Source organism: Rattus norvegicus, chromosome 4 (genome assembly GCF_036323735.1).
Source record: "Rattus norvegicus strain BN/NHsdMcwi chromosome 4, GRCr8, whole genome shotgun sequence".
Taxonomy (NCBI): Eukaryota; Metazoa; Chordata; class Mammalia; order Rodentia; family Muridae; genus Rattus; species Rattus norvegicus.
The window spans coordinates 59,522,742-59,535,054 of NC_086022.1; the positions used below are offsets into that span (position 1 = coordinate 59,522,742).

General features: G+C 42.0%; 1 protein-coding gene across 5 annotated transcripts in view; it reads left to right on the plus strand.

Moving 5' to 3' along the window:
- Strip2 (striatin interacting protein 2) overlaps window positions 1-12,313 on the plus strand; it is a 42,268-nt gene that overhangs the window by 19,264 nt on the left and 10,691 nt on the right. For all 5 annotated transcript variants that reach the window (XM_063286497.1, XM_063286498.1, XM_063286499.1 and 2 more), the window contains exons 14-18: window positions 2,555-2,629; window positions 3,211-3,308; window positions 3,892-4,018; window positions 6,518-6,618; window positions 8,655-8,721. In XM_063286497.1, coding sequence (XP_063142567.1) covers window positions 2,555-2,629; window positions 3,211-3,308; window positions 3,892-4,018; window positions 6,518-6,618; window positions 8,655-8,721 — 468 coding nt within the window. The remainder of the gene's footprint in view (window positions 1-2,554; window positions 2,630-3,210; window positions 3,309-3,891; window positions 4,019-6,517; window positions 6,619-8,654; window positions 8,722-12,313) is intronic.

Sequence of the window (12,313 nt, forward strand, 5' to 3'; positions counted from 1 at the left end):
CTATAGATCTGGCTAAGAGAACCCAAGGAAGTGGGCAGAGACAGAAGAGGATAGAGCCCAGGAGAGTCCCTTGGACACACCAATATATGGACAGTGGGATGGGCAGGAAAGAAGCCACAAAGCAGGAGAAAACCACTCAACAAAGTAGAAGGAAATCTAGAAGTCTGATAGCATAAAAGCGAAGTCTTCAAGGAAGGGAGTGATCGCTGTGCCAAGTGCTGATAGATGGCACATAGGAACAGAAGTGCCTTTTGAATTAGCCAGCATTGAGATAATCGGTGACTTTGTAAAGGATGATCACAGTGAAATGGGAAAAAAAAAAAAGCCTGTTGCAAATACATTGAAAAGAAATGTAAAGAAAAGAAGTAGACATCCAACAAATATTATAAAGAAAGGGAGAAACATGAGATGGTAGCTATGGGAAAATGTGGAATAAAGGGAGAGTATTGTGATAAAACATTACAATTATGATGTTTGCTTAATTCCAGTACTTGAGAAGCAGAAGCAGAAGGGTCTGGAGTTTAAGGTCATCCTCAGCTATTTATCTAGTTGAGGCCTACCTGGGCCACATGAGACCCTTTTGGTAGAGAGAGAGAGGGGGAGGGAGGGAGAGAGAGAGAAGAGGAGAAAAGAGGGAAGAAGGAAGGAAAGAAAGAAAGAAGAAAAGAAAGAAAGAAGAAAAGGAAGGAAGGAAGAAACAAAGAAATGATCCAACAGAGCAACTAACTAAGACCTGATAACCATTATCGAGAGAAAGGAAAGAATAGGTAGGCTGGAAGGATGGCTCAGTGATTAGGAGTACTTCCTGTTATTCCAGTGTTCCTGAGATCAATTTCTAGCACCCACATAGTAAGGAACCTCTAAAATTAGCTCAGGACACCCCAAGACCAAGTTCTCAGCACAAAGGAAATTTATTTGCTCCAGAGGAACAAAGAGCAAGAAGCAAGAGACAAAGACGGGAGATAGAGGACAAGGTAAAAGGAGAAGGGAGCAAGGGGTCAAGGGTATTTGTCCTGGAGTGGGACAAAGGACTGCCTCTGGATAGAGAGGAAACAGATGTAGCCCATAGGCAAATGCAGTTTATAAAGGTAAAAGGGGAAACCGTGTGTTTGGATGAGGTGTTTGATTTTAATTGGACATTACAATTGTGAGAGCCAAAGGGGGCTTTTGATTGTTAGACTTCAATAATGTGATAGGTAGTCAGCCTCAGGAGGAGGAACTGGACAAAATGGGAATAGACCTTGGCAGCCAGCTTTGGGAAAGTCATCTAATGGTTTTAGCAAGGCAGAAGGAATCAGGGAGAAGGGCAAGGCCTGCCAGAGCCATGATGGCCACGCCTGAGCTGGCCAGAGTCCTCACACTTGGCAGCTTCCAACCATATGTAACTCTAGAGGATCCAGTACCTCTGGCTTCCACCGGCACCTGCACTCATATTCATATACCCATATGCACACAACTGTGCAAAATTAAAAATAGTGAAAATACATCTTAGAAAGAAAGATTGTAGGAAGGACCCCAAGCCCGAGTAGAGCACAGGAAGTCCTCTTGCATGTCAGATGGCAAGCAGAGACTGGCCAATCTGGTCTTCCAAAGACATGGTGTCTCTCTCATCACTCTGTCTTTGTGTGAGGCAGAGTCAACAACTTGAGGGGCTCTGGGGTGAGGGGATTGGTTGAAGAGAGAGAAAGTAGTGAGCCTTTTGGGGAGCAGGAAGGCACACATGATAAGCTCACCAGGCTCTTCTGAAAGACTATTGAAGGCTTATATCCATTGGCACAGTTAATCCTCCTTGCCTTATAGCAGTGACTCTCACTCTAAGTCACTTAAGGGAAAAAGGTCCTTAAGGGAAAAAGGACTGCATTGGTCAAAGATTTCAGTGATGCCTGGACTGCCTCTTGAGCATCTGAGACCCTACTTCTGATAAAGGGATCCATTAGGGTCATGAAGAAGACAGGGATATACATGGGGCACTTAGAAAGAAGAAAATGATGATGATAAGGATACTGGAGAGAGGGTGAAAACTAGTTTCTAACCCTTTAAAAGCTCCTTTTCATCTTTTTTCTCTGATCATGAATTACTTAACTCCATCAATACCCTCCCTATTGAATGAATCACCTACCTTTTTTGATCTCTGATTAACATCATAGGAAGTGCCTCTGTGTAGCATACCTCAATATGTTGAGTGTATTTATATATTTATAGCTTAGGTTAAACCCATATGTATCGTGTGTGTGTGTGTGTGTGTGTGTGTGTGTGTGTGTGTGTGTGTGTGTGTAACAAAGCAGTAGTCTGAGCCATTTCCTGGATTGGAGTTCTGACTCCTGATTGAGCCTGTGACACAGAAAGAGTGATTTAATTTCAGATACTAGGAATGGCACACTCAAAAGACTGGAAAAAGATAGCAGAGATCAACTAAACCAGCTCAAAGAAAAAAACTAGAGCCTAAAGAGGAATGGCCACTCATGCCAGGGCCAACTCCCATCGCAGTTCTCAGTTCGCACTACCCCTCAGCAACCAACATGTGACCTTTAGTCAACTGTGTTTTCTGCCATAGGGAGAAGAGGTGATACCAGAAACACCGAGTGAAATCCTCTACCAGGGCATGCTGTACAGCCTCCCCCAGTACATGGTAAGGAGCCGGCTAGACCAGAGCTGCCCTTTTCTACTAAGAGGGACTAAGGATCTGAACTTCCCTTGTGACTCCTCTGCAGGTGCCATTCTCCCTAGCCTTTCTACTGGGGCCTGGGGTGCAGAGTAAAGTAAGGTCCACCCACAGACGATGTGTCCGCTGCTAGCTAATTACCACCAGCATAAGTCTGCCATTCTCTACTACGTCTTTGGTAGCCTCTGGCGGGGAATAGTGAAGATGCTGATAGGGTCAGAGGAAGAACAAGAAGGGAGGATGTTGGGCTTATCTCTCCTACTTATTTCTCCACATTGCCCCTCCAAGTTTGTTCTTTCTGTTCACTTTGGGAGCAACCCTGAAACAAAACAGCCTAGAAACTTGCTTTGGCCTTCTCCCTTGGCCTCAGAGACAGACCTCAGGATACATACCTGTTTGCATTACTATATGCAAGGCTTAGTCACTGAGGGAAGATCTTAGATAAAGACTTTGAAATACTTTTCATTTGGGCTAGAGAAGTTTGGAAGAACCACCATTTTGCTGAGTGGGATAGACAATGGTGGCTTTCCTCTTTTTCTGTCTCTTAGATTGCTCTGCTTAAGATTCTGCTGGCTGCAGCCCCCACCTCCAAGGCTAAGACAGACTCTATCAATATCCTGGCAGATGTCCTCCCTGAAGAGATGCCGTGAGTACTTCAACTGGGGCGGCTGCGAGACACCAGGGTCTTGTCTTCAGGCCCTCTCTGTCCCACTGGTGGCACTGTGGTAACAGGAATGGTCTTAAGAGAAACCTCTCCTTTTCCACATGTACCTTCCTGTCTCCTGCAGAACCTTCTACCTACTGAGCTCTATGTAGCTCAGAACTAGGGTCCAACAGAAAACCTCAGTGCTGGTGACTAGTTGCCAGATGCATGAGTAGGCAGTGCCAGGGGATAAGTTTGCCAGAGACAGGACACATTAACAAAGATGATGAAAGCTTTTTCCTGGATAGATTCCGAAATGGGAACTTTGGAGACTTCCCTAGCAGAGAAGTTCAGGTTTCCTAAATTCTAACTATATATCTTCTGACTATAGATATAGATAGATAGATAGATAGATAGATAGATAGATAGATAGATAGATAGATAGATAGATAGATAGATAGATAGATAGATATGTGTGTTTTATATATATCCCCATGACTATCTAACCCAACTCCTTGGGTCTTTGATCCTAGACATCCGTCCTTCATCCCTACCTTTCTCCTAATGCTTCCTCTTTCCCTTGCAGTGCGACTGTTCTCCAGAGCATGAAGCTAGGCATTGATGTGAACAGACACAAGGAGATCATTGTGAAGAGTATCTCTGCCCTGCTCCTTCTACTTCTCAAACACTTCAAACTCAACCATATCTACCAGGTGAGCAGCTAGGGACACTACGTCACAAGTTCCCAGTATTCCTCATACCACAGGGCCATCAGGAATCCTCGTACTGCTGTGTATTTTACTTCACCTTGGTTTGTCCCAAATGAGAGAGTCCAGCTACTTGTGGCATGAGTGTATGGTGAGGATATGGAGTGGGGTGTGGGGAGTCATCTTACAAAGGTGCAAATTCTATATTCTTTGTTGGTTAGCTCCAGGACTGCCTAGAGATTCTTAAGAGTACTCCTAGCAAGTTAGACTAATTCAGTCACTCAGGAAAGGACACTGGGCATATTGGCCATACTCATCTGTGTGTGAAACACTTTTCTGAATCTGAGATCTAATTCTAAATGAGACACAGTTCAGACTCTTACAGACCGTACAGTCTTGTAACAGATATCTAAATGCCCAATCGTAGAGTGGGGTGCTGTAGATAGGCGCTAGATGCTGTTGAAATACCTAATCCAACTTGAGGTAGAGAAGAGGCAACTTTTAATCTAAGTCTCAGAAACAGATGTAAGCCATCAAATGGGACTTATCAGGGAAGAGAAAAACCAATTCAAGCAGAAAACACAATATGTGAAAGCTCAGAGGAGAAAGTACAGAGAACATTTGGAAACTAATTAAATATTGCTGGAGTTCTGTCTCAGAGTGGGGTGACAGAGATGATCTGCGGATATGTGAAGTCACAGGAGTTGGCAGGGATCACATATCTGATTTAACACACAATTATGAAATTCCTATAATGTGCTTGACATCCTACAAAACTTTGTGAGCTTCTTACCCTAGGAGTCCTTATTTTATCCATGTTTTTTTGGGGGGTGGGAGGCGGGGGGGGACTGGTAGGCTTTTTGGATATTTTTGTTTTGAGACAAAGTCTCACTGTGCAGCTGTCCTTGAACTCATAGCCTCAAACTCACAGAGATCCTCCTACCTCTGCCTCCTGAGTACTCCAGTTTCTCCCTCCCTGGTTTATAGGTGAGGTGATAGGGGTTAAAGTCAAGATTTTGCTTTGCTTTCCCACAAAGGTATTTGCCTTGGGCCTGTAGGCATTATCGAGGTACAAGGACAAGATGAAGACAAGCGAAGTGAATGGAAGCTTCTGTAGGGAGAGTGTGGGAATATGGAGCCCTACTCACTTCTGCCCTGAGGCTTTACCCCGTTTCCCACCTAAGCACTCAAAATAAAGCTGACAAAAGAGTGAATGGTGTACAGGGAAGGGAAGGCCCACACAGGCCGTGACTGTGGCTTTGTCGAGTGTTTGCTGAGCAGCGTCAGGATCAGAAGCAGCAGACTGGTGGCTCCCTTTCCACTAGGACGTTTCTCAGGGTTTCTCTTGGTGGGCAGTAGATAGATTTATAGCCAGACTGACAGAGAGCCTGTATGGCTTGGCCACAGTGTATGTCAGTGTGGGTAAGTCCGGACAAAGCCTGGGCAGAGCTCAGATTTTTAAAACTTCCCACTTTTGGTAGTCGATATGAACTGGCTCCTTTGACCAGAACTTAGAATATACTTTTGGGTGGCTTCCGGGAAGAAAATATCAAGCAGAAGAGTGAAATAGTTATGACATAAGCTGACTCCCCACCTCCAGCCACACATTCAGGAACAGAAAGCGGTTCCCCTTCTGCTCTGCGTGGCTCCTTGCTGATGACACAGAGATACAGCTCTAGAGTCCGCTGCCAGTTCTGCCTTGTTTCTGTATTGTCCCAGCATGCTTAGGCTCAGAGTTGGAGGCGTCCTTTGTTTCTGGTGCCCCTCAGTGTATCATAAACAAAATGCAGGGTGACTAACTCTATACCTTAGCTTTTATGCCAGTTACCCTAGTAGGTCTTCCTGGACATAAACCCCATATGGATTTAAGAGAGCCAACTGGAACACCAAGTACTGGTATTTATCTCATCGAAGACATCCTGGATTTCTTGGTGCAGTGTTTGCTGGCTGAAAAGGCTCTTGATCATTCATTCATCAATACATTGGTATTCTAAGTATCAGAAATAAGGCCATAGACTGGACAGACTACTGAAACCTCCATTCCAGTGGGTACTTTGCACTGTCTCCAGTCTGACTGATGCCAGCAGTTGCCAAGAGTTAGCTGCACCTGTCCCTGTATATCAATCACAGTTGAAGCTGTGACCCAGAGATTTGGTATGGACACCAGCTCCCTCAGGGAGACTTTCTCTCCCACTGGGCTTAGGAGCAGAGTCACAGCAATTCCTGCTATGTATTTGGAGTGTTTTTCCTTCCTAGTGTGTTTACTATGTGGTTCTGATCAAAAGCTTGTAGCACCCACTGCAGGTCATAAAAGAGTCTGCAGGTAAGATAGGCAGGCTAAATATGGGTATCCCCATTTCAGAGACTGACAAACTGATACTCTTGTGACAGAAGATACTCTTGTGAGTGGACGTTATATTTGTACTTGCCTGTCTTTTTTTTAAATACATGCTTCATATCTTCCCCCAAATAAGCAAGCCTCTCTGCTTTGCTCTTTTAATTCAGTTTGAATATGTGGCACAGCATTTAGTGTTTGCCAACTGCATCCCCTTGATCCTGAAGTTCTTCAATCAAAACATCCTGTCCTATATCACTGCCAAAAACAGGTATGGGCTCTGGACAGATGGCGAGGGACTGCTTTGGATAACTGAGAAAATCCCTGCCTCTCTGCACCTTTGATTTCTTCCTGCGTCACTAGTCCCCCCTTCTTACAGCTTTTCCTGTCAGATTCTGCCTTCTTGAAGTATTAACTGACTGGAATGTATGAATTTTCCTCTGTGTAGATTTTGTATATTAATAATTTCAAAACTTGAAAAATATTAGATGAAGCTACAAGATGAAATGTTCTGTGATGGAAGGATCTAGGAGGTTTTGTGATGTATAACAGCTCATTGTCTGAACAGCTCAGATCTGAGTAGAAATTATAAGTTTCAGTATCTGGACTGTTACATTGCTTTGTAAACAAAAAGTATTTTACAAAATTCCTGATGATGAGCATGTGGAATCCTAATCACAGGACCCCCAGAGAGGTTCAAGATCTGTAATCAAAGGTAAACAATAGACCTTTACTTGGCTAGATTCATTTGGAGTTTAAATTTGTCATTTTTTGAATTTTCATTTTCAGGCCTGTGTATTGGTACACACACACCAAGGCGTAGGTGTGGAGGTCAAAGGAAAACTTGCAGAAATAGGCTCTCTTCTTCACCGTATGTGTCTGGGGATGAAACTCAAGGTTGTCTGTATTGGCATTAGGAGCTGAGCTATCTTGCTGGCCCAAAATACGATATTTTTGCATTAATAATTCCACTTAACATTGGCAATGCTAAGATGTAGTACAAGTTTTGTTCTCATCTTGCCACTTAGCAGATAAACTGGTAGATAACTTTAGAAAAAAGTGAATTGATTTGCTCAAGACTAATAAGATTATTATTCTTGATAGAAAAAAAGGTAGATCAATCAGTAAAGGGCCACACAAACATGAGGAATTGAGTTCTGATCCCTATAACTCATATAAAAAGTTGGATGTGACAGTATACAACTATATTCCCAGCACTAGATCGGTCAAAACAGACAGAATCTTGGTGCTCACTGGCCATCTAACATAACCAAATTATTGAGCACCATGTTTAGTGACAGTCCCTGTATCAAAAAAGTAGTTTGGGAGTGATTGAGGAAAATGTCTGTCTTAGTTGGGGTTTCATTGCTGTGAAGAGACACTATGACCATGACAATTCTTATTAAGGAAAGCATTTACTTGGGGCAGGCCTACAGTTTCAGAGGTTTAGTCCATTATCTCATGTGGGATGCATGCCGACAACCTGCAGCCAGACAAATCTATTCAAACCACCACAGTGTTGAAATTTCATTGGATGTTAGAAATGGAAGGAAAATTAGAAATTAGGTAGCCCAAATTCTGCATTGTACTCATAAAGGGGAAAGGAAACAAAACCAGCCACGTATTGAGTGACTATGTTCCTATGACTGTGTGGTGCCTTATTTCCTGTCCTGACCCAGGCCTGATTCCATGGGCTCACTGCAGGGCTTGAAGCTTTCTTGCAATTCCCACTGTTTGCGACAAACATTATTATATAGCGTTCTTGAGCTACTGTTTGATTAGCAATGTTATAAGAAGCAGCTCTGTGCTTCAAGCTTCCTCTAGGGTGGCATTGGAACTTAGCCCCAGAGTTCCTGGCTTTCAGAAGGATCAAGAGAAAAGCCAAGAGATCTTCTTTTCACCCTCATAACCACAGATTATTTAATGGAGTGTGTCTGGGCAGCATCTCTGGGAATACTTTTATATTCACACAGACGCTTAAATGCAGAAGCAAATGAGCATAAGTTTACATATTCCCTAAAGAACCTAAGAAAGCTAGGAAGGAATGAGTCTGTCTTTCTGCTTTAACTTTTTTTTGCATCTACCAGATAGGACCAGCCTAAAAGAACTCCACAGTCCCCTGTATCTGCAATGAGACTGGAGGTGGAGTTGCCCAGCACTAGTGCCCTCAATTTCAGCGAAGGTCATGAAGCAATTTGAGAAACACATAAGTCTGCAGAAGAGGAATAATTCCTGCCCTTTTCAGAAGCAGGCACTTCCAGCTGCTGTCATTTACCTAAAGCTTGTCTTTATCTCTGCCTCTCGCAGCATTTCAGTGCTGGATTACCCGTGCTGTACCATCCAGGATTTGCCAGAGCTTACTACCGAGAGTCTGGTAAGCAGATGGGCATTTGTGGCCTTTGAAATTGGCTGATGGCAGAGGCTGGCATTTGCTTTTTCATGTCTTCTCTGGCCCCATGATGCCATGGTTTGGGAGTCTCAGATCAATGAAGGCATATTGGCAGGAGCACAGAGGCAGCAAGGGTTTAAAGCTACTGAAGGAATTGGAAAAGCTGAGCCTGGCATCTTACAGAGAAGAGGAGAGTCAGTGGGAAACACTGAGGAGGAGAGGGAATTTAGAAAGATACTAAGACTGAGACACAATAGCTATGCTAATTAGAGAATCTCTTCTGATGTCTCTCTCTCTCTCTCTCTCTCTCTCTCTCTCACACACACACACACACACACACACACACACACACACACACACACACAATCCATCTTCTTTGTGTTGTGCTGCAGGCAATTTGCTTCTCATTTTCATGTTAGTCACCAAGCCCAGGAGTATGTATCTTAGAAAATTCCTTGCCCAAGACCTTCATCCTGAAGCAGGTCTAGGCAAATCAGAAAAGTTCCTCTGAAATACTCTGAATTTTCTGAAACTGTCTGACAAATCATGTTTAAGATAAGGCACCTATTTTATTCTATATTGGCACAGCTCTTCAGAATACTGCTTTCATCCTGTTGCCTGTAATACCTTCTCTAGCCTTCTCAATTCAAGTATAAAGTCTTTGATGAGAGACATAGTATTCGCATCTATTTTTATATCTCTGAAGCCCAACACTACATCTGTACTTTGAAGACCTCAATAATGTAACTGATGTAACTCACCCATTGGTGCTACAGCCCTTTGTCCCCCAGCTTTAATACCTACAAAGTGCTGGGTCAGGAAAGTACATTATGCAAAAATAAAAAAATTCCTCTTGTGGTGAAGGTTTTATAAGTCTACAGAGACAGGGGTTGGGCATTTAGCTCAGCGGTAGAGCACTTGCCTAGCAAGAGCAAGGCCCTGGGTTCGGTCCCCAGCTCCGAAAAAAAGAATTAAAAAAAAAAAAAAAAAAAAAAAAAAAAAAAAATAAGTCTACAGAGTTGGATTTGGGGGGCGGGGCAAGTTAAGAACCATTTGACTCACTTCCTTATATTTCAAAGATGAGAAGCAAGTGCTCAGTGGATGAACTGATTTGTCACAATCCACTTTTCATAGGTGACAGACCCCTAGTTAGATGTGAGTCAAAAGATCCATGTCCTGAAAAATCATGGCTGGCACCTTCTGTCTCCTGAGCAGCCAAGGAAGCTGTAAGGTTTTTCTCCTTCAGAGATGTAAAAACTTACCTAACCTTTATCATTAACATGTGTATTGACTCTGTAAAACAACTCTATAAAGTTAATATTACTATTTTGTTTTCCTTTGTTTGAGACAGGGTCTGTCTATGTAGCCCTGGATGTCCAAGCACTTGCTATGGAGACCAGCTTGGCCTTGAACTTACAGAGACCTGCCTGCCTGTATCTTCCTAGCACTAGGATTAAAGACATGTACCACCACATCTTGCCCAATAGTACTGTTTTATAGATGAAGAAGTTAACTGCTAAGACTTTATAGTTGGAAATAGCAAAGATGGGGCTGGAGAGATGGCTCAGTGCACTGTCTGCTGGTCCAGAGGACCCAGCTTCAATTCCGAGCACCCACATGGCAGCTTACAGCCATCTGTGATTCTAGTTTCTGAAGCTCTGATGCCTTCTGTCCTCTGATAGCATTGTGTGCACATGGTGCACAAAATACATATGCAGACAAACACCTGTACACATAAAATAAATCTTAAAGTAGGAAAGCATGTCTCTGAGATTAAAATTTGGAAGGAATAATATATTTTAACCCATAAACAGTGATGCCTAGTAGCATTAAAATTCTACTAATGGCCTGGCATAGTGGCACACATCTTTAATTCCAGTACTCAGGAGGCAGTGGCAGGTGGTGCTCTGAGTTTGAGGCCAGCCCAGCTTATAGAGTGAGTTCTAGGGCAGCCAGGGCTACACAAAGGAACCCTGTCTCAAAAACAAAACACACGAAAGTTGTACTACTAGTAGAGTATTTCAAGTTATAAATTCAGCTTTTGTGGCCTAAATCTATTACTTTTTAAACTTTTTAAAAGTTTTATCACGTTAACTTACTTACTTACTTACTTACTTTCTTTCTTTCTCTCTTTCTTTCTTTATTTATTTATTTATTTATTTATTTATTTATTTATTTATTTCTGTTGAGTACCTGGGTGCTACAGCACAAGTGCAGAAGTCAGAGGACAACTTTCAGGAGTTGATTCTTTCCTTCTACCACAGGGGTTCCAGGAATCAAACTCAGGTCATCAGGCTTGGCAGCAAGTGCCTTAACCTTCTGAGCCATTTTGCCAGCCCCTGAATTTTTCCTCAGTAACAATGTGTACCTTGTCTCCATTCCAACCCCATTAGCTCCTACATAGGAATTAATGAAAATTTCACTTCCACATCACTTCCGACTGACCTTTTGAGATGTGAGCACATAATTGTTTATGTGGTAATGCCTTCTGTTAAGACTTTATTAGTATCAAGAAAGGGCAAAAGCATGTATCGTTAATTAAAAGTCAGTGAATTTTTAGTCTTTTCGGTGAAACAATAGTGGCATCTGGTGGTTTTGTTCAGTAACCACACACCTGTTTTTTCTAGCTCCATGCGGTTTATTCCATGTAGGTTCTCGCTATAGTAATTTATTTACCTAAACTAACAACTTCTCTAACCAGAAAAGGACTAGTAAGATTTATCTCTTTTTAGGATCACCAAACTGCAAGCACAAGAAATATACTGCCTTGGGCATATGCTATTTACATTGAGTAACTTCTAGTTTTTTTTCTAATTACAAAATTAGTGGTATACTTATGGGAGGAAAAAAAACCAGAAAAGTATGAGTAATAAAATAAAAATATCCCCATAACTATATAGAATATTGTTTATATTTTACTGCAACTAGAATGTATATAATCATTTATATAGAAATACTATCAACAAACTTTACAGTCGTATATAAGTCTATTGCATGTATTCTACTTAAATGTATGTTCTACTTAAATGTAGTTAATTTGCATGTCCACATTAGGATTTTATTAAACAATTTATTGTTCAGTGATATTGGATACAAACCCAAGTAGGTGCTAAGCATATACACTACCATTGATGTTTGGGCAGATATTGGATGTTTTTAATCATTTTTACACTGTGTGTATTATAATATATTACTAAAATAGCACACTTATCATTTATTAGCAAATATGCATGTATTTGCAAGTATTCATAAAATTACTTTATACTGTATATGTTTGATGAAAATATATAGAAATTACTGCCTTAGAGTATAGTTAAATGACAGCAAAGTTGCAGTCCATGTTTTTCTGTAGACCTGTTAATTTCAAAGAGAAATCCTATAGGTCTCCTCTGCCTTCCCTTTGTTCCTTGTTTGTTACTGAAATCAGCCTTACTTGTGTGGGCAAAGCTCACCTAGAATTTGCTATGTTGCCAGCTGCCCTCAAACTCAAAATCCTTTCTCCACTCCCAAGTGCTGACTGCCCTTTCCTCTTATCACATAAAATGGGGAGTTCCTCGGAAGCCCATTGTCAGTGCTG